We start from the raw sequence: 23,280 nt of genomic DNA, 5'->3' as shown, positions 1-23,280 counted from the left end.
CCTCTTTTGGGGTGATTTCCTCACATGGAACTGGCTGATTTAGAGACCATTTTTATATGATGTCTTGTTCACATCTCTCTTTTAACTTCTTCGGGTGCCTGATGGTTGCTGGTAGCTTTGAACACTGCACAAGTTTTCTGCACCGCCTGAGAAAAATAAAAACAGCATAATTTTTAGACAGAGTAATTAGAAGCCCTTCTGAAGTGTCCTTTCAGAATCTTGCACGAGTATGACCATTTTTACTTCCATCCTCCAAATCACCTTTTTCCACCCTACCTCCTCCTCACAGCTCTTTCTCTCTCTCTCTTTCTCTCTCTCTCTCTCTCTCTCTCTCTCTCTCTGTCTCTGTCTCTCATGTTCGTCTGTGTGACTGTGGGTGTGGAGCCTGTTGGGCTGAGCTGTGGGCACAAAGCAAAAGACAACGATGCTCCTCTTTCAGAACCTACCGATAGCTAATAGTTTGGAGATGAAAGACGAAGCCCTTGGCTGAATGTTAATTGGTTAGGCATGATGTGAGCCCAATGTAGGTAACTGTAGTTGAGAGCTGTTTTTGCTCGGGGGACTGGCACTCTGTAGCCCTTCACCCTATCTGTTGGCTCCTGTATATGCCCCTCTTGCTCTTTTACAATGTTCGCTGAGCACTAGAGAGGGTGGTATAACCAACTTCTTTAGGGCTGGTTCCGCATCTGCAGCTTGGGCAGCTTCATTCATTCATGGCTGCTCATAAAGAAAGACATTCACATTCGATGTTAATCTTAGCACAGCAGGATGATATTATTCATGGAAAAACTCAAAATCTCAAAGCAAAGCAAAATTCTGGGCTTTGGATTTTTCTCTTTTACAAGATTCCTAATAGTTTGGACTACTAATACTATGTAATTCATGAAAATAAAAACTGCCCCAGGTAACCGAAGCCATACAAGCAGTCCTCTTGGCTGAAGTTCAACAGCACCTGAAGAGTTTGAGAAGCACACCTGTCAGTAGTCAACCGCCTCCAGTGGCAGAGCACAGCATCTGGGAGAGGGAGCAGAGCGCGCCAGAGAGGGAGCGGAGCGCGCCAAAGACGGAGCGGGCTGACGAACTAGAGCTACAGTATCTGGGGAATGTCTCACCCCTGAAAAGTAAGTGAGCAGCTTACCTGCTTGCTCTTTCAGCAGCGCTTTTGTACCGCCTAAAATGCATTGGAGAATATGAGTTTACAGTGTATCATTCCCACAGGAGTGGAGCCATACACTCCATTTCTGACCTATTCTTTTAACAGTTTGAGCATATCATTACTAAGCTACTGAAGAGCATCTAGATTCTCTTGTATCACAGGTATTTTATAGAATTCCCTTGAGGACCTGAGTTCTAATCTTTGGTGCCCTCATAAATATTTGGAATTGGCAGCGTGTATCTGTGATCCCAAGGAAAATGCAGGACTCCATCACGGCTGTCCTGTTTCTCACAGGAAAGGAAACGACCAGGTTTCTTGAACGAGGTTTCTGTTCCTTGTACAGAATGAGGTTTCTGTATAAGGTGCCTATGGGAAGCACCAGGAACCAAGGTATATGGAAATTTAAGTCATATTTGAACTCCATGATTTTGAACTTACTAATTTTGCGGCATCTTCTTAGGTTTCATGGTGTGTATTTTATCTGTGGTCTCAATATTTGCACATCTGTGCTTCAAGTGAGGGTGGCTCACCTTTATCTGATTTACATTTTCCAACTAAGTGCATTCTGTTTTTCTTTGAATTGCTTAAGAAATTGTATAACAAATACATTCCATAGTAGGACACTTTTGTTAACATTTATATATTTTTATTTTATGTGTATGTGGTTTTGGCCTTCATGTATGTCTGAGCATGTGCATATTTAGTGTCTTCAAAGGCCACAAGAGGCCACTGGACACCCTGGAACTGGATTTACAAAGAGTTCTAAGCTGCCGTGTGGGTACGAGGAGCCACACTTGGGTCCTCTGCAGGAGTGGCCAGTGTTTTTAACTGTTAAGCCACCTCTCCAGCCCAAGACTCATTGTTTTAAATATGGCAAAGGTTTCAGGTATCAAATGTATTTTGGAAGTTATTTTCTGTTATGCTGTGTGTGTGTGTGTGTGTGTGTGTGTGTGTGTGTCTGCACATGTGTGGCGTCCAGAGCATAATCTTGGGTGTAATTCCTTAGGAACTCTCCATCTTATTTTCTAAAACAGCATCTCTCAGTAAACCCAGGCCCTGTCAGGATACACTGGCTAGCAAGCATGCTGTAATGGTCCTCTTGGCCCTGCTTGGCCAGCACTGAGATTACAAACATATTCACAGGTAGCTTTTCTGGTGGATTCTGGCCATCCTGCTTGTATGGAAAGTGCTTTACTCACTAAGCTACTTCCTAGGGCCTCCCTATACATTTTTACAGTACAGGTATATTAGTTGAACAGTCCAAACTATTACATTAAATAAAGCATTTGGTGCAGGTGTGGAGGCTCTGTAGATAAAACTGTCCCTTTGGAATCACTGGCTAGATTGAAGTTTCCTGTTAAGTTATGTGGTGGGGGGAATAGGGGATGATCCCTTGGAGATGAAGATTGAAATGGATCTTTCCACATGCTCCACATTCAAAGGCTTACCAAGAAAATCAAAGAAGAAAACATATTTTTTTTGTGGTTTTCTTTACATAGAACCAAGAATTTGTCATAGGCATCTGTTGAACAGGAAGTTGGATGGTTCTGATGTGAACTGGTGCAGTTTCTTTGGAAAACATTGTGAAAGATTCTCGGGAAACTAAAATTAGGATTAACCTATGATACATCTACCCAACTCCTGTATAAATTCACAGGAAATGAAGTTTTGATACTAAGGAGGAATCTGCATGACCATTAATTCCCTATTTACAATAACTAAGAGGTGGAGTCAACCTAGGTTGCTGTCCAGAGACAAGTAGGTGATGATGATATGATCTACAGTGAACAGGGGAACGTTACCCGACAGTAAAGGATTAACCTCCCTTGTTTGTGGAGAAATGGATGAAACCCATGGACATTGTAGTAAGTGAAATAGGCCAGACATAAAAAGGCAAATACCATGTGTCCTCTCAAATGCAAAAGCAATTATTAATCATCTTAAACATAGTGTAAATGTTACTAGAAAGGAGCATGATGAAGGTCATGAGGATGGAAGAGGAATGAATAATACATTTGTGTAGATGTACACAAACTACACCCGTGTAGAGAAAAGTATGAGTTTCTTTCCTTTAATAAATACAATGAATGCTCTTTATTGTACAAATAAATTATGTATTATTCCCTTCAAAATAACAAAAAAGTAAAAGAAAAAGAGAAAATCTTGCTTAAGGCCTTACTGTCAGTGAGTAATACAGCCACATATCACCCCACAGAGTCTCTGCTAAGTTCTTCAACTTTGCATGGCATCATTCTCCAATTATTCACAATTATTATTCTTATCTCTTTCTCCAGTTCTCTAGTATGACACTCAGAGGGAGGCTTTTGTGAGTGAGTGAGTGAGTAGTGTGTGCATGCGTGTATGTGTGTGTGTGTGTAAATGTATGTGAGAGAAAGAGGGAGGAATTGCTGGTATTCAGCTATGAAATGTCCCCCCAAGGCTTCAGGGCCCAGTGGATGGCCCTGCTTTTGGAAGGATGTGGAGCCTTCAGAAGAGCAGGCTTCTCTGGATCGTTGAGGGTGGGCCTTATTTTTAGTTCAACCTCCATTTTGCGTCTGCTCTCTGCTGCTTTATTTTTTTTAACATCATAAATTTATAACCATAAAGCAGCAAAAAAGCCAGACACTTAATAAGATAGAAGGAAAAAAAAAAACAAAAAACGTTTAGACCGAATCAACACATATTAATGCCTTATCGCTACAAAGCTTTTACACCAGCAATTCATTTGTTTCTAAAGGCCTTACTTTGGAATATAAATTTATGCCTATAAAGATTTTAGTGGTTGAAATATCTAAGGAGTTTTACTGAAAATATCAGCTGGTAAATGTTGAAATACAGAACTTCTAGCATGGATATGTTAGCTTAAAGGGAGAGGCAATAGGTATGTGGGAGGGAAGAGCAAACCTTCATGAGTATACACTGAAGTATTCAATAGACTGTCTCATTGAAATGTCAAGATAGTCATATTTCAGGTAGATGTCAATTGACTAAGATAAGTAAAATGTTATATGACATCTAGTGTGTATACATATTTGAGAAAGGTGTGTAGTAAAGGTATGTACTACTTTTCTCAAAGACACTAAAGGTTGTTTGGGTTCAATGTATGTATACCCTGTCTTATTTTTAGCTCCATATAAAACCTCAGCTTTTGTATCTATAAGCTCTGCCGAATCCCTCTGCTGTTTCTGGCCTCTGAATTGCCTTAAAGATTCCACTACCCTTGCAAGGCAGACAATTTTCTGTTTTGTTTGTTTTTTTGTTTGTTTGTTTTCTTTCCTAAAAGTTGTTTCATTTTCCACAGAGGTTGAGACTCCTGGTTTCCACCTTTGTGTATGAAAATCTGGAAATGTCATCTTTTTAAATCTGAGACATTAGAACACCAGCCTAGCTCAGCTGTCCAGAGATGATAGTGTCAAAGAACAGAGTCAAGTGTTTACTTGATAAAGGTTTGCAAGCCCCATAGCATCGATTATTGTACACATACACATTTAAATTTATTGACAAAGAAAAAGTGATCTAGACTCCCTTGCTGAAATCAATGTTTTGTGCTATTGTTCTCTGGAGCAGAGGCTGGCCTTCTGACACAGATCATTCAGGACTAGGGATGGGGCTAATCTGTCCTTTTCTCTCTTGTCACCCAAAGCACTCTTCCAGCTAGCAGCCAGTTGGAAGTATTTATTGAATAGATGAATAAACAGATGAGCAGTTGGAAACTTTGTTCTGAAGATTCAGCCAACTCCTAGTTCGTAAGACAGGGCAAGGAAGAGACAACCAGCTGATCTTTGTTCTCTCATTGTCAGGATTGATCTTGATACACACTGAAGTTTATGTTCTTCTAGAGACATCATCCCAGGGACATTTCCTGTACACAAATCAGATTCACACACTCAGGCACATGTGTGTGTGTTGTGTGTGCACACAAGCACACACAGAGAGAAACACAGGGACACACACAAATACACAGAGATACACACAGAAATCTAGCTCCTATTCTAGTTGGTGACCATTTCAAGTAACTCTCCTTCTGATACTTTTCAGAACTTCATCCCAACTTCTGTCCAATGATTTGATTTCTCATCTCTTCTAGCTTCATCTGAGATGTTTGTAACTTCGAGACCCCGTCAGTTTTTTGTTCCTAGTTTTTAAACATGGACTTATGTGGACACTATTCATCATTTTTAAAAACAGGCATCCTGAATTGAAGCTGGAAGTCTGTAAGCTTCAGATAGTTAAGTGTGTACCATTTGAAAATTTTCAGGAACGGTTTCTAGTATTTCTCTTCACCACATGAACACATTTTGATTTTGTGAATGGAATTCACCAGAGCGAGACAATATTGACATGCAGTTTGAACTTCTTATGTTGCTATCCACAAATAGTCTTTCTCCATGGTTAAGTCCTATGACCTAAGTCTTGAGACCATCTATTACACCACCAGCTTCCCGTATACCATTGACTTGTGTGGTTTTCAAACTGCGTAGCTTGGATGGTCTCATTCATTTATTTTTTGGTCCGACCCCCTAGAAGCATGCAGCTCTTTCAGAAAGTCAGAGCGAAATACCTGTAATGCAGTGCAGACTTGCCCAACTACCTGTTTGCATCACTGGCATGCCAGGTGCCCTATGTCTGAGGCACTCATCCTACCAGAAGAGAGGGGAACCAACAAACCGCTCTTCCTTTCTGTGGAAGGTGTTTAATGCTGCCAGCTGCCCTGGGGTAGGCTGAGCTAGTCATTCCTCAGGAATCAAGATCTCAAGGGTTCCAAGAAGTGAAGTCAGAGAAAGAACAAAGTCAGGCCTACAAAGTATCCATTTGCCATTATCTCCAGGTGGCTTGTGGTCAAATGATTATCAATTTTCTGGTCTTGCCTAAATTTCACTATTTTTTTTAAGATTTATTTTTTATCTGTACAGTGTTCTATCTGCATGTACACCTGCACACCAGAAGAGGGCATCAGATCTCATTATAGATGGTTGTGAGCCACCATGTGGTTGCTGGGAATTGAACTCAGGACCTCTGGAAGAGCAGCCAGTGCTCTTAACCTCTGAGCCATCTCTCCAGCCCTAAATTTCACTTATTTCACTTTTTTAATGCCTGAAGAAAAAGAAGAAAAATGCTAAAGTGTTTTATCTATCTATCTATCTATCTATCTATCTATCTATCTATCTATCTATTATTTATTTACTTATTTGATTTTAATTACCATGTGAAATGATTCTCTGCACTCTTCATTCAGCAAACAATCAGGGCGTGTTCGCCAGCTTGCTAGCTTTCCTATGCTGTCTTGAACTGTTAGAACATGGTGTAAAATATGCCATGCTCCTATCTGACAATCCTGGAACTGTGGTTTTTGTTTTGTTCTAAGTGTTAGAACATCACAGAGGAGGATGGAAAAGATGGAGTTTTAACAAAAAAAAAAAAAAAAAAAGTAAGTCTACTAAAGCATAAAAAAATGAATTTCCTTCTGGATTAACTTGAGCCTTTCCCAAAGAAAGTATCCCCAGTTCTCTATTTCCAATGGTACTTTTTAAGTGCAAACAAACATTTAGAAGGGTGAGTTACACTCTCCTCACTGTCAGCAGCAACCCACTGCTAATGTATTCTTGTTTATAAAAGCCTAGCTTATATATTAGTCAAAATTATAGTTTGATGAATGCAATGTTTTCATAAATTGAAGATAATCATTGCATTGGCCCCCGTAGTAAATTTGTTTTAAATATTAGTTTATTATATGTGTCGGCTTGTATTACAAATATTTCCAGTAAGCAAACACAAATCATTTTTATATTTAGCATTTAAAATGTATCTTAACTTGACTGTTAAAACATCTATTAAATATTCAATTAAAGTGAGGTTTGATCCTTTTATTTTATTTTATATTTTTAATTCGTGGTCAGGTATTCGGGAAGCAAGCTAGTAAGATGTTCCTGACATACAATTTGCTCCATTCCTTGTTCTGTGTATTTTGTCAGAGAACCCCTTAATGTAACAGAAATCAGATTTGGTGTGTATTTTTGCACCAAATCAAATTGTGCAGGCGCCACCCTCAGCTTTCTCCAAAACATGATAAAGGATTAGGTTCCACCATGGTTTAGCTTAAGAAAGCCACACAGCTCTGGAAGAAGCTCATTCTGGGAGAGCAGGGCTGTTTACTGGAAACCATAACACACAGTCCCCAGTGCAGAACAGGACTCAGTAAGCTAATGGGCCCAATGTTCTGACTCCTCCTGGAATGCCACTGTATCTAGCTTTTTTGGCTATTCTGCAGGCGTAAATCACAAATATAAAAGATATTGGAAAGATGTAAGAATGAAGCTGTGGCACAGTGCTGACTGATTGTGAAAAGCACTTAGGGCGTACCCGTTAGGATGGCGTGGGGAGGGGAGACATCACGAGCTGTCGTCTTTATTACAGTTGGCAGGCTTCCCTCCTTTGCCTCATTCACTACACTCCCTCCCTCCCCAGGCCTCACTCTTCCAAGTTCACAAACCCTAATTACAAATTACAACATTTCTAATCTGTTATTTTTAAGGTGTAGCATTAATACACGTTTATACCTTTTCTCAAATCCAGTAATTAAAAAAAAAAAAGTTCAGTAAAACTTCATAGGGTTTTTGTAGTGCAAAGTGCCACAGTAGATTACAACTTCTCACCTTATAGCCAGTCCTGCAGGGGGGAGCTGTTTGTCCATAGAGACAAGGCTGTTTAAATGCCAGAGGAGGGGTGAAGAGGTGGCTCTGGGGGAAGGAGTGTTTGCTGCTTTTGCAGAGGACCTGGACTCATTTTCCCACACCTACATGGGAAGGCTTACAGCCACCTGCAGCTCTTGTCCTAGGAGATTCAGTACCCTCTGGCCTCTGTGTCCACCTGATGCATATAGTCATGTAGGTACACACTTAAAAAATAAATGATGGATATATACTAAGCAAAAACAAACAAACAAACAAACAAAAACTATTTCTTCACTGTGAGGTAAACTAGGTTGATTCCATTGTCATTCGGGGTTGTTATTTGAGCTAGAAGTTGATATTTTACAAAATACTAGATAAATATGTCATTTTCATCCATAGCTTCCATTTTACCAATGAAAACCACAGAGAATTTTAAAGATTTCTGCTAGTGACTAATTCTCTTCAGTCATTTGAGAAATGATCTAAAAATTGCAATTTAAAAACTGCCTTACATATCTGAACCACCCATAAAACTGAAATAACTAACAAAGAAAGCTGTGTCTCATCTGTTGAATTTGTAATTACATATTTTAATATTTGCGTTTTGTGATATTAAGCTTGGAGATGAAGGATGTGATCTGAAATGAGGCAGTGATGACAGTCGCGTCAACTTTTGCTCTCAACGTTAGATTTATCCTTTTTTCATTGAGGCAGGGTCTCATGTATTCAGCTGGCCTCTGACCACGAACTGCAGATCCCTGGCCTCCACCTCCTAAACCCTAAGATTATAGGCTCTACCCAGCATGCCTGGTTTATATCATTCTGGGAGTCTAATGCTTGGCTTTGTGCATGTTAAGCATGCTCCCTACTTTCTGACCCTCTAATTCATTTTGATGCACAGCTCTGGGTGGATTGTAGGAAAAACTTCTGACTCATCTCGATAATGCTCTTGATATTTCATCAAGAGCATTTGATTGGAGAACTTTGCATGAACAGGATTGCTTTGAACTAACATTTTACACACACACACACACACACACACACACACACGCAACACCTTCTGTTCTGTTCTCAGTGGTACATCTAATAAGTTAAAAAGATAAAAACAAATTAATCTTGTATCTCCAGGAGAGTAATTCTCTGATAGCATGAAGCAATGTTTACTATTTGAGTTTATTGATAATTAGTATAAATTTTGTATTTGAAAAAAAACGAAAGTATTTAACAAAGTATTTAATACTTTAACAACACGGTAAAATTTTGAAAACTTAATCTGAGCCAGACACGGAAGTCTCTATAAAAACTTCTGAGAAGCCCTGCAAGTGTCTGCATGCTTCTCCTGCCTAAGCCTGAGCTCCTGAAATGGAAGTGGTAATCTCAGAAATGTTTGCCGAATACTCCCACTTTAGTTGTAGATGAAAGCAGGAGGGGCTGGATGCAGCCTCGACTGGTAAGGTGCTGGCCATGCAAGCTTGAGAACCTGATTCCTGGAACCCATATGAAAATAAGCCAGGCCCGTGACACGTGTGTGTAACTCCAGCTGTGGAGAGGCAAAAATGGGCAGCCATCCTAAATGAGTAAGTGATCCCAGGCCAAAGAAACCAACCAACCAAACAAACAAATGAACAAAAAGAAGCAAGGTGGACCATGTCTAAGAAATGACACCCAAGCTTCTCCTCTGGCCTCCACATTCAAGCACACACATGTGCACACACATGCGCACAGCACACACACCAGTCAGGTCTCCCGGTGTGATCTGAATGACCATGTCCCTTTTTAGAGCCCTTACAGTCTTCAGTGGTCTCTGCTGTGCTGTGGATCTGTCTACTCTGTTAGTGCCCAGCTTGTGCCAAGCAAGCTGTCGGCTTGAAGGGAGAGGAGTTCCAGGAAGCTGCCGGGGCCCTTTTCCAATAACACTCTCTGGCATGCAGAGAGTGTGAGGCTCTTTCGCAAATGGTTATTGCAGTGAGATCATGATGAGATTTCCTAGAATCACATGCAATTCTTTTCACTAAAACTCCCTGCTTCAAAAGTTTTCTATAAAAATATGTAGATTTCCTTCTACCTCCTTCCTGCCGCATAAGCATAATGAGTCAGTGCCTCCCAGGTCCCTCTGCCAAGACATCAAAGGGCTCAAGTCCACTTGGAGACAGGCTTTAAAGAGCACGATTTAAGTGTTGCATCACTACACTTATTTACATGTGACGTGTGTGTGGTATACCACGCCTCTTGTGTGGAGGATAGCTACGGAGACTCAGTTGTCTCCTTCTGCTGCATGGGTGCCAGGGACCAAACTCATGTTTTCAGACTTGGCAGCACGTGCTCCCACCACTGATTCATGGCGCTGCCACATTAATTTCAAAGTGCACCTTTTTGTTTTAGATTTTAGGCTTCAGTTATATTGATTATATAGTGTCTTGGTTCAGATATTTCATAAACACAAGGGCATTAAAGGGTTATAAATCTCTGTAAATTCTCAGGCATTAGCCGTCACTGAGGTTTCATAAATAGGAATGGTGTGGAGTGCTCTACAGCCAGAGCAGCTGTCTGTCCTAGGTGATCCCAGGACGGACTGACTTTTCTGAACCTGGAGCAGCTGCCAGGGTTGAAAGTCTCTGGGTTTCGATACGACTCAAAAGGAAGGTGCTTTCCTGTGCTCGTCCTCGTCAGGCTTGTGTCATTTTCCAGCAAGGCTAGCAGTGCATTCTGACCCATCCACACTTGAGTCACTTGTCTTCCCTCACTAAAGATACCCCTCTCATCCCATCTGTCTCCATTAACTCTCTATGTCAGCTCCTCAGGGGTGCAGTGTCTTCTAACAAGCAGACACTGAGTCTCCCCAGGGGACAGACCACATACATGTCCCCCCAAAGGGACAGAGATCAGGAACCACAGCTTGCCAAATAAGGCCGAAGCAGCATCCATCTCCCTGCACAGCAGCCTTGGGTCTCTGTGAAGGACCCTAAAGGAACATCTAGCCAGAAGCACTAGCAGTAACGTTCAGCTGTATGAAGTTCCATATTTATGGCATAGTCAAAGTGCCCTTGGTCTGGGTGAAACTACCAATAGATGTCAGCTTTGATGGTGGATCCTATCAAATTGGCAGAATGGTGCACACATTTAATACCAACATTTGGGAGGGAGAGACAAGCAGATCTTTATGGGTTCGAGGTCAGCCTGGTCTACAAAGTGAGTTCCAGGACAACCAGAGCTACATAGTAGATCCTAGCTCATAAAAGGAAGGAAGGAAGGAAGGAAGGAAGGAAGGAAGGAAGGAAGGAAGGAAGGAAGGAAGGAAGGAAGGGAAGGAGGGAGGGAGGGAGGAAGGGAGGGAGGGAGGAAGGGAAGGAAGGAAGGAAGGAAGAAGGAATGAAGGAAGGAAAGAAAGAAGCAGAAGAAATAAAAACTAATGAATGGAGATGCAGAAAAGCAAACCATTTATTTTATTTTAAGTTTTGATGTTTTTGGTTGTAGGTAACTTCCCCTTTCCCTTAGGAGAGAGTACATTTTGTTAAAATGGTGTGCAAGGATCCTTAATAAGCAGGCTTTGGTTCCTCCAGACCAAAGCCTCAATACAAACCAGAATTTCTCATTTGTCCAAGAGCTGTGTCGTCTCTGTTCCCATGCCGCCCCACTAACTTTTAAGTTCTGTGTGCCTTTCATGAGCCAAGCACTGAGCATGGTTCCCATCGTGCAGCAGTGACGGATACAGCACCACTGGGTCTACACCACGATGCTTAACACGCCCCATCCGTTTGTGTCCCAGGCATCTTCTGGGAGGGGCTTGAGATCCCCAGTGTAGGACAAGTGGCCTGCTCTGCATTACACCTCCATGTTGTGTGCACCTGGAGCCTCGTCTGTCCTGAGAAGATCCTGTATTCAACTTCTTACCATTTTTGTGTCCAGTGTTTTCATCAGTCCAGGCTCCTGGAAGACACTCAACAAACCTTTGATGAGCAGACAAATACCAGGGAATGCTAGAACCTCAATAATGGAGAAGAGTCTACTTCTCAAGCAGAACTTCTCAAGTCCCATTAGAACAGTGGTTCTCAACCTTCCTAATGCTGTGACTCTGTAATACAGTTCCTCATGTTGTAGGTAGGGACCTCCAACCATACAGTTATTTTCATTACTACTCCCCAACTGTAATTTTGCTACTGTTGTTAGTCATAATGTAAGTGTATATGGATTTAGGTGACCCCTGTGAAAGGGTCATTCAGTTCCCAAAGAAGTTGTGACCAAAGAAGCTTGTAAGCTGTGAATCATTGTGTTAGAAGCAATGAGCAAGGTATTTGGGAGCATAATGTCGAGTCATACATCTATAATTATAGTCCCAGCATTTGGGAGGCCGAGGCAGGAAGATAATGAGATTGAGCCTAGTCTGGACTACAGAGCAGATGATAGGAAAATCTTTAATATAAATGGGATTTTCTTCAGTAACAAATTTAGTAACAGAAAACAACACACAGAACAAAGAAACAATTTAGGGATTATATGGGCTACTTATTCTCATGAAATATAGTTGTTTAAATTATACAAATGAATGGACTTCAGTATGGTATTTTTATATGCACAGTGAGAAATGCAAACCCTCACTTCAAGCTAGAGCAGTGGAGAGTGCAAGTACTCTCCAGACCGTTGGTGTGACCCGGCAAAGGTGGGCTCAGCTTCCAGTGGCTGCTGCGCTGATCGAGGAGAGGGAGCCCTTCCCTCTGAACACAAGCCCCTTCTTCCCTTTCCCTGTGGCTGGGTAACCAGGAGGCTACAGTCTTCCATGCCATCTGGTTCTGACGCTTCCCTCAGTTGCTTAAGTTTGTCTGTTTCTTACCAAAAGACCTTGTGTGGGGGGAAAGCCCACACAAGATGACACAGAACCAGATGACAGGAGGATTCATTGTTTTTTTCTTTCTCTTTCCTTCCTTCCTTCCTTCCTTCCTTCCTTCCTTCCTTCCTTCCTTCCTTCCTTCCTTCCTTCCTTCCTTCCTTCCTTCCTTCCTTCCTTCCTTTTATGAGATAGGATCTACTATGTAGTACTGTGTTCTGGAATTTACTTTGTAGACCAGGCTGGCCTCGAACCCATAAAGATCTGCTTGTCTCTTCCTCGCAGATGTTGCTATTAAATGTGTGCACCATTCTGCCAATTTGATAGGATAAAAGTTGACATCTATCGGTAGTTGCACCCAGACCAAGGGCACTCTGATTATGCCATAAATATGGAACTTCATACAGCTGAACGTTACTGCTAGTGCTTCTGGCTAGATGTTCCTTTAGGGTCCTTCACAGAGACCCAAGGCTGCTGTGCAGGGAGGTGGACGCTGCTTCCAAGCCGCTTTGGCCTTATGGCAAGCTGTGGTTCCTGATCTCCTCCGCATTTTGCATTCTGTTTATTTCAAAGCTTATCGGGCACATGACTGTCACATCTGCAAGCGAGCTTAGCTGTTAATTTTCTGTCGTAAGCTTTTAGTAGGGCCTGGGTAGTTATCTAGCAAGTTTAGGTAAGGGTCTCCTATGTTCTGTTTGATAATCTGTATTTGGACCTAAGCTGGCCAGAGGCACTTTTGAATATGGACCATTATTTTATTTCTTACATACTTTGTTCCTATTTGATAGAATGTAATTTTAAACTTGGCCCGGTAACTATGGAAACAACTAAGTAAGTTGTTTTCCTGTAAGCTGACATATACGGGTGTGTCTGTGAGGGCAAGGATCCTTCCTTTAAATTTATTGAGAGTTCCCATGTAAACCAGTGATGAGTTGCACAGTCAAATATCCCTCCAACTGGTTTTCCAAAAGATAAAAGTATGCTCTTGAACAGGGCACTTTCAAGCTCAGCCTTCTGTAGGACCAAAGGACATGGCAGCGAGTCAGAGCTCGGAAGCCAGGTCTTTGATTGACTGAGATAATGCAGTTTCAGACATTATTTTTTGATGGCCTCAGAGTACGGAGATGGAATTTGGAATCGGGTAGGTAAATGGAAAGTTAACATGCCCATTTAGGCTTTTTCCCTCAAATATCAAATATCTCAAACGAGCTTTGGAGAGGTGCTGGACTACATTCAATTTGCAATCAGCTTCCTTTAATAAGATTTTGCAGAGCAGGAGTTCTTCCCTGCTGATTAAAATGAAAGCCATAAATTTATGAGTCATGCCGACCACACTCCTTGCATAAGAAAGGACGGTATACCCACAAACAGCCCAGAACTCCTAAGTGGCGGCCCAACATTTTGGAAGGAATTCGAGGTTTTTTTTACAAGGTCGGATGTACTGTTATGAGTCCCATAGATGAGTGGTTCTCAACCAGTGGGTTGAGGCCCCTTCTGGGGGACTCAGACGACCTTTTCACAGGGGTCACATATCAGCTACCCTGCAGGTCAGATATTTACCTTGTGATTCATAACAGTAGCAAAATTACAGTTATGAAGTAGCAAAAATCACTTTATGGTTGGGAGGTCACCACAGCGTGAGGAAATGTATTAAAGGGTCACAGCATTAGGAAGGTTGAGAGCGTCTGCTATAGATTCTTAAGTTTGTGTGCGTATAGTGTGTGTGTGTGGGGGGGGGGTTGACACCAACAGCAAGGCTTGCCCTGCCCTCAAGTAGCTCGATCTTGCTTAATTTACATAGTCCTTTCCAGAAAACAACAAAACAAACCCATCCGTTAACAGTCTGTTTCACTGTCAACAGCTCCTCTGCCGGTCTCCTCGCTAGTGTCCCCAGGGGTTTCTGAGAGAGGCAACAGTTGAGACACCGCTAAGGATGGTTATCGTGAAAGATGAGGGGCTGCACCCACCGGCTGGCCTGCCTCTCCACTTTGCAGTCTAGCACTTTAAAAACAATCTAGATGAGGACTGATATCTGACAGACGAAGGCCCAAAACCATGAAAGGCTACTTCAGGTGCATAACTCAGCCTCAGAGGGGCATGGGTGGAAAATACACACAAATAATAATAATAATAACAATATAATGTGATACATACATTGTATATAATGCTGTAATTTAAAGGCCGAGGTTGTGCCTTTTAGATAGTAACATTCTACAACTTAAAAAATTTTCCTTAGCGTAGTGCGAAATTATCTCAGAGGCTACATCTGAGACTCTGCACTTGGTATGGATGTTTGTATAAGTGATTGAAATTTTATTTTCAGAAGAATCATGATTTTATTTCTGTGACAGAGAATGTAGCAAATAGTATCGATTATAGTGTAATACATGAAGTGTCAGCACCCAGATTTAAAGCGTCTCCCTGACATATTGCAGGAACTGGCTGGGAATCATTTCTCAGGAGCATCAGAGATTAGTCCATATTTACACATGAAGTGCATGCTCGCTTGGCAATTTTCAGATACAATTCATAGCGATTCTCCTGCTGAGTTTGGATCGCCTCATATGTTAGTTCTCAGGAGAAAACAGATCTGCTCCCGAATTTCTTACATTGATTTTTAGAATGTGCATACATCAGAACAATGTGTATCATAATATAAACATGTAAATGTATGTTTACATTGTGTTTAATTTTTAGAGAAATATTTAAATGTATTCTAGGACAATTTCTTTTGTCTCATCTCCTCTTTTAATATGCTAGTTGTCTGATTCTATCGAAAACTATTGTCGAATTGCTATGTACTCTACCACCCCCAAATATACTTTCAATGCAATCACTGTGAAAATACATAGTGTATTTCCTACAGAAGACTTAACTTGTTTCCTAGAAGAAGACAAAAACAAGGAAGAGATATTCTCGCTTTCACGGGATTTGCCATATAAATCTGGAATATTACTTTACATTAGGAATGATATAATGAAAAGTGTTATTTCATGGAAAAGGTGCATACTAAAAATCTTCCCTTTGGAAAAAGTTAATAAAATCAAATGCATTGGAAATAATTGGATCAGAACATGTAAAAAGAAACTGGGGAGAGGGCTCAGTAGATAAAACACCGGCCCAGAAGTCAGAAGGACCTGAGCTCAGATGTCCACCTCTCCTGTAAAAAGCCACGAAAACGTGATAGCTGCCTATAATCCCAGCACCAGCGAGATAGAGACAGGGGATTCCCCTTGGGAAACTGGCTGGCTAGACCAGCTGGAACTGGGGCGCACGTTACTTAGCATTCATGTTACTTAGCTCCAGGTTTTCTAAGACTGGGCACTACATAATTCTGAAGAACGGAAGTACAGCAAATGAGAGAATCGTATCCCTCTGTGTCATCAGCGTTAACGTCAATGCCTGGCCACACTGTATAGGCTGGAAACACGTTCCTGTGGAATGGCTGTGAATCTAAGGGAAATGACGGTCTCCAGCCACCAAAGGAAGACAGTTTACCCAGCATGGCCGTAGGCATGTATGCAAAGTACCTCTCCATCCGACTCTCACTTTTGTGGAAAGCTGCCACTCACTGAAGCTTTTAAATCAAGTTTCCGGTTTTCAGTTGTCACTTAAAAGACCTTCAAAAAAGTATTATATTAAGATATAAAAGTAGAATATACAGCGATCATCATTCAGTTTCCATCTTGTTAATTTTAATTATGTGGTTGTGTGTGTGTGTGTGTGTGTGTGTGTGTTGGGGCGAGGGTATTGCAACCGGAGTGCAGCTGCAGCTACAGGCTGAAAGAGGGTGTTGGAGTTAGAGGGAGTGGCGTGCTGCCTGATGTGGGAGCTGGGAATCAAACTTGGATCCTCTGCACGAACAGTCCCTTAACCACTAGCCATCTTTTTGATACCTGGTCTGATTTTTTTAAAATTATTTTTATTTATTTATTTTTGCATTTTTCTTTATTAATTACACTTTATTCCCTTTGTATCCCCCCTGTGGTTCCCTCCCTCCTCCCATCCCAATCCTTCCCTTCCTCCACCCTCTGCATGCATGCCCCTCCCCAAGTCCACTGATAGGAGAGGTCTTCTTTTCCTTCCTTCTGATCCTAGTCAATTAGGTCTCATCAGGAGTGGCTGCATTGTATTCTTCTGTGGCCTGGTAATGCTGCTTCCCCCGCAGGGGGAGGTAATTAAAGAGCAGGCCAATCAGTTCATGTCAGAGACAGTCCCTTTTCCTATTACAATGGAACCCACTTGGATACTGAGCTGCCATGGGCTACATCTGTGCAGGGGTCTTAGGTTATCTCCATGCATAGTCCTTGGTTGGAGTATCAGTCTCAGGAAAGACCCAGATTTTTTGGGTCAGATTTTTTGGTTCTGTTGCTCTCCTTATGGAGTTCCTGTCCTCTCCAGATCTTACTGTTTCCCACTATGCAGATGCTGAGACTTATGGGCAACCTTTGGGCAGAGTGCAGGGAATCTTATGAAAGAAGTGGGAAACAGTAAGACCTGGTATGATTTTTAATGACTTTAAAAAACAGATCTTCATTAGACAACAATTTTCTTAAAAATAATAAATGTAGAAGAAAATGCCTGTAATGAAGTCTTGATTTTGAATATCCAAAAACCACTCTTATTTTACCTTTTCATTTAAGATGTCTTGGGCTGCATTCAGAATAATGAGCTATTGAGCTTTCATCTAAAAGGACAAAACTGAGGAGCACTGAACTTAAGACAATTCAAATAAACCTTGGAAATAACTGATTTATTTATCTACAAATATAAAATTTGTCTTAATAATTGCAATTACTTATTGTCAATTACTAATTAGTCTGAGTTAAGTATTAATAACATGCTAGACTTTTCATATAACATATACTAGACTTATATACTAATAACACTAACTTTATTTATATAAGTTTCAGTGCTTCTCTTTCTATACTGACAATTTCAGCATGTAAAGATGGTTTTACATTCAGGGCTGGAGACAGAGCTTAATTGATAGAGTGTTTGACTATGCTACATAAAGCCCTGGGTTCCAGCCCAGACATGGTTGTTCACACTTGTGATCTCAACATTTTGGAGGTGAAAGCAAGACAATCAGAAATTGAGTGTCACCTTCAGCTGCACAGCAGATTTTGAGGTGAGTCTGGGCTACTATGAGACCCTACTGCAAAAAAAGATACGTATTTATATTTATTTTGGTGGGATGATAATTTTTAGTTGGGTGTACTTGGAAGTAAGAGATTTGCTGACGTGGGTGACATCATTGGACACTTGTAAGACTGACTGGATGAACTGAAGGAGAGACTCAGCTCTGTCTGCTCAGGTCACATGGTCTTGTGCTTGTGTGGGATTCTGTAGAGATGGTTGGACTGTAAAAAGAAAGTCTTTTCGTTATCCTTTCTGAGGAGGAGAGCAGGCCAGCTGGAACTTCTTGGTATGAATCCATCAACTGATTGACAGTACCTACATATTCTTGCCCCAAATATATTGTATGAACAGCATATTGCAGTCTGGGCTGTCTCAGAAAATCTATACTCATTTCTTGATTCCAAATGTGAAGGTCCCCCTTAAACCCAGCAGACTCCTGGAAGGATTTACAGGGAAAATATAACAAGACTGATTTTCTAACACGTGTCGGACACACAGCTCACATAAACCTCTGCGCAGCCTCCTGTTGATTTATCGAGGTGGTGCGAGAGGATGCTGCCTGCCGACCGCTCCGTGTGGCTCTCCTGTTTCTGAGTTATGTCAGGCACACGGGAATCATTCCCAGCCTCTCTCTGGGGACCATAGCTGTTGCCTTTAAATCCTCAATTTGACACTTTCCTGCATGGTTATTAGGGCTTTTAAGATATGTATCAGGACTCTCAGCTAGACTAGGGAAAGTGATTTTCCCAGAGACCAGTATCAGTGGGGTGCTTGGTTGCCTGTGTTTTATGGAATGTTTTATAAAATGTTGCTTTCTCAGAAGTGAGGGGTGTGGGGAAGAAAAGGCCTTGACAACTTATTTGTGAAGTTTTTCAGAGACATTTGTTGGGCTATTTTTAAAAATTGGTTTATAGGATGACATTTTCTTCTGGTTTTCCTTCCTTCTCCATTGGTTGGCTTGGTGGTAATCTCTTTCATGCTCCTGTGTCCTCTTCATGTTCCTCTTTTTGTTCTGTAGGCAGTCCATGTTGGCTTTAGACTATTTGGGTACCGTGGCTGGACGCTGATGGTGGCCCATATTTATCTGATGCATTTACTTTTCCTGAGGGGGGGTGCAATCAAACATCCAGTCACCCCAGATTGGGGTGCCATTTGGTACAGTTTTACTGTAGTACAACTTGATGAGAAAACTGAGTTTATTCAGCTTGCTTCAAGGTTACCCGGCCAAGGTTACTGATAGGAGCATGGTTGAACAAACCCTCAGCATCCAAAATACAGAGTCAAAACAGGTGCAGAGGAATCACGTAACACACACCTTATTCTTATCTTCACAGGAGTAGACATGATCACAGATGCCAGTATTTCCAAGGTACAAATTAATTGTCTCTGGCAAGACAGACAAAATGGCTTCCCCTGGACAGGAACTAGGTGAGGTGAGAGGACAGAAGCGAGAATTTTAAACTGGTGGAAATCTCTTGTACATGTGTTATGTTCATGGGTTCAAAGGATGAGTTACTAAATGAGAAGCAGTGTTCTCCCCAGAGGAAGCCCTCCGCTTCTGAAGACGTGCCTCCTGTCTTTGCTCCTCAAGCTTCCTGCTCCATGAAGCTACTTCTTTCTCACATGGGCTCCTGCTGGGGACATTTCCTTCACTTTTCTCATCCTTTTGCCCAAAAGATACATGAGATGCTTTTATATTTTTCTAGTTACTTTCTGAATACTTTTTTGGATTTTTAGGGTTAAGCCACTATTTTTTTTTAAATTAAAGACCTTTCCTATAAAAGTTTATATTTGATATCAAATGCACAAAGTATAATAAAGTTCTAAAACATGTCTTTCACTTTGAATCCAATAGTTTCCCTATTTTTATTTTATATTTATTTTTATTATGTTATAAATATATTTATATTCATATTTATTATGTAACATTAATATAATTAACATGTTTCTTTTAAACATAAATGCATTTATATAATATAAATATAAATACATTTATTTATTTTTCTTTATATTTATGGATTTTGTCCATAGTTTTATGGATTGAAAACTTCATATCTGCATAAAACGTGGTTTTATGGAGTTCACTTCCCATTCCCTCCTCTCTAATTTCTTTCCTACCACCAACACCGTAATTTTCTTGCAATTTCATGAGTTCCGTCTTAAACTTAGAGAGTCCACTCAGTGCTGCCAGTTTGTGCCTGGGTGCAGGGCAGTCCCCTGTAGCATGGTAGCCTCTTGGCAGCCACACACCTAGGAAAGCTGATTCTCCCCTTCCCTACTGCCATCGGTTATTCACAGCTCCTCAGTCAGGGGGTTCCTGACTGCCACACCCCTGCCCTCCTGGGATTTTTGTCTGGCTTGATCTTGCGAAGGTCTTGTGTATAGAGTAAATCACCCTCAGTTCGTGTGTGCATGTGCCCTGTTTTGTCAGAAGAACCCTGTCTTGCTGTAGTCACCCCCTACCTGTGGCTCCTACTTCTCCCTCTTCCGAGATGGCCACCACAGCCTCGTTAATGTGTGGCAGGGTCCCGTTTCCTCCTTGTTGGACTCAAACTCAGTACATAGCCAAGGACGACTCTGTGTTTTAATCCTCTTCTCATCCTCCTGCCCCTACCTCCCAAGTATGGGGATCAGAGGTGTGTGCCTCTGCTCCTTGTTTATCTGGTGCTGGGCATGGAAGCTAGGGCTTTGTGCCCACTGGGCCGGCTGTCTTCTAACACAGCCCCTAAATGGTTTTTGTAAACACCTCGTGGCAGTGAGCCCTTACTCCTTGCACCAAATGGCCACTTCGATAGGAGCTCCTGGAGTCTGTGTTCCAGAAGAGGCAACGAGTGAGGCATGCTTCCTCAGCACCTGAATGCTCACGGGGGTGGGGGCAGGGGCTCTTCACACTGAAGCCACCACCATCATGCTTGTCTGATTTGTGATTTCCTCTTTCTGCTGAGCTGTTGACAACTCATATCTTCTCCATTTTACTAGCCGTATGTACGGAAAATAGCCATGTATTTTTATAAATATTGAAGAATGAATGTCTCCTCCTAGGAAAGACTTTGGATAAGACCCAAAACATTATTACAAGTGCGCACAGCAATATTAAGAATAGCCAAGCAAATCTTATAAGGACACGCAGCCAGACTTAAATACAGAACCCCAAATGAAACAAGCCTCATAGTTACTATGACAATATTCTTTTAAAGGTTTTGACCTGGAGACACTTTCTTTAAAGTTGAATTTGAATTTGGGGCTGGAGAGATGGCTCAGTGTATGAAGGCAACAGATTCCTGCAAGTTGCCCTCTGATCTCCATGCGCATATAATGACAATGTCCTCTCCCACATGCTTGCAAAATAAACAAAACTGTAATGAATCTGAATTTTGAGTCTAAACAAGTAATCTTACAAATAATCTTTTAATCTTAGGGAAGGTAAATGCAAAGCATAACCACCCACTATTTTGCATAGCATCCTTAGTTCTGAGAAATCACAGAACACACTAGTAGAAATAGCAGATTGTCAGTTTTAAATTGCTTTAGATGAAAAAATTTAGGTTCTGAGTTACAGCTGACATTTCAGGATTTTTTTTTTTTTTATTCCTCACAGCATGTAATTTCTCCCCAAATAAATTTTGCTTCACAGAAACTAATTATCATATCGGATCATTCTAGGCAAGCCAAGATGATAACAAATAGACACCTTGTTTATTAAACTCTGCCTCAGATAAAGGTGCCAGAAATAAATTAATGACTGTGGCAACAGCTGGGCTTTCTTGCTTACAAGAAAAATATCTTGACATATTTTTTGACTCTGTGATTGGTCTACATTTCCAGGATATAAATTAATCTTTAGAAGGTCCTAAAAAAAATATCTTCCCCGGACACTTCACGTATACATCAAGTTGGCCGTATTAGCAATCGAATCACAACCCTGTAATTCAGAGGCTAGCAATTGCTTGCTGTGAGCAGCACAGCAGCTCTTGCTCTCATTTAGGTCAGCCTAGGATTGCTGATGCATCGTATGGTACAGGCCAGGAATGATGGATGGTGGGCTCTGATGCCCATCCCTAAGTGATTGGGAAGATTGAAGACACACAGTTCACTTAAGCTTGCTTACTATTACATCAAGTAATCAGTTTGATAGGCAAGCCGCACTCCGTGTTGTCCCACTGACTGTCTGCAGGAGCAGCCTTTCACTTCTTAAAAAAAAAAAAAAAATCTGAAGAATGGTGTTCAGCCTGACGGTGCCATGACCGGATTCGTGGTTGACCACGGGAGCTCACCTCACACCTGAGGTGAGCGTGTTACTGATCTTATAGAGGAAGATCTGACTTTCTCCACTGAAAAATCCAGGGTGGGTGTCACAGAAATTATAAGTGAACAATGCGAATGCGTTTCTTTTAAGCTTTACTTAGGCTGGTAATGAAAAGACTGTCAAATGATGTCATGGGTTATACCTAACTTTCAATTTAAGAAGTGAGTCTAGGTGAAAACTTGAGAAAGATTATTCTCCAAAGGTCTGACTCTCCGATGACTGACCGATTGGTGGAAACATCATTTTATGAATCACATCAGACCAAAGTTCACCATATACAGTTAGGACAGTTTTTCTGGCTATTGCTCTGTGGGGTAGGGAATTTTGTTCTAAAAAGAGATGAGGAAAAAAAAAAAGTATATTTTGCACCAAGGGCACAAATCACCAAGATAAATCCAACAAAATCCCCTTGCCTTCAGTGTTTCAGATGCTGTAATTTATGACCTCAAGCAAAAATGTCTGGTGGAATAATTAGATATTTCTTAAAGGAACTTGGGGAGTAAAGAGCCTGGCAGAGTTAAAGTTGTTCGTTATCATTCCTTTATCTTCATCTTCTAAACAATGCCATAATGTCTCTTTGACTTCTAAAATATTACATAGCCTGTTGTCAGACACCAGGTCTAATTTTAGGTTTGTAGAGAAAAAGAAATCTCAAGTCCATTTATCTACCAGGAAGTTCTTTAACAGAGGACGAAGGTCGCTCCCTACTTGAAGATTTGGTTTTGGTTCTCATGATAATCACTGCTATTATAATTCTCCTCTTCATCTTCCTGCTTTTATGTGTAAGTTTGCTTTTTCACATAAGAGATCTGTGGAAGCTTGTGATTAACAGAGCCACTACGTAGCACCCATCACGATTAATCCAGCCTGTTCATCCTTGAAGCTTGATTCTCTCACCCAGCTCAAGCTCTCTGATACAGTGTACCTGTTTTTGCTTTCTCAAGTATGAAGATGGCAGACCCTTATTTAAAGTCAATGGTTGGCTAGCCAAGTCAATGGTGTGCATCAGGAAGTGGCAGGATAGGGAGCAAGGGGCAACCTCAGGTTGGGCCATAATAAAGTAGCTGTTCATCTGTGGTCAGAGAGCACCATGAAAGACCTTGAATTCCTTCACTGTATTTTTCAGAAAACCATCGGACAGCTTCACATCACCCAGCTCTATCTATCAAGGACCTCAACCACC

The 23,280-nt window shown here is 41.3% G+C and overlaps 1 protein-coding gene across 2 annotated transcripts in view; it reads left to right on the top strand.

Moving 5' to 3' along the window:
- Positions 1–23,280, top strand: part of Wdr72 (WD repeat domain 72) — a 176,242-nt gene that overhangs the window by 110,332 nt on the left and 42,630 nt on the right. For both annotated transcript variants that reach the window (XM_060384761.1, XM_060384760.1), the window contains exon 18: positions 905–1,121. In XM_060384761.1, the coding sequence (XP_060240744.1) occupies positions 905–1,121 (217 nt within the window). The remainder of the gene's footprint in view (positions 1–904; positions 1,122–23,280) is intronic.

This window comes from Meriones unguiculatus, chromosome 6 (assembly GCF_030254825.1).
Source record: "Meriones unguiculatus strain TT.TT164.6M chromosome 6, Bangor_MerUng_6.1, whole genome shotgun sequence".
Lineage (NCBI taxonomy): Eukaryota > Metazoa > Chordata > Mammalia > Rodentia > Muridae > Meriones > Meriones unguiculatus.
The sequence above is the reverse complement of the archived record's forward strand: the minus strand, read 5'-3'. Positions and strand labels throughout refer to the sequence as shown.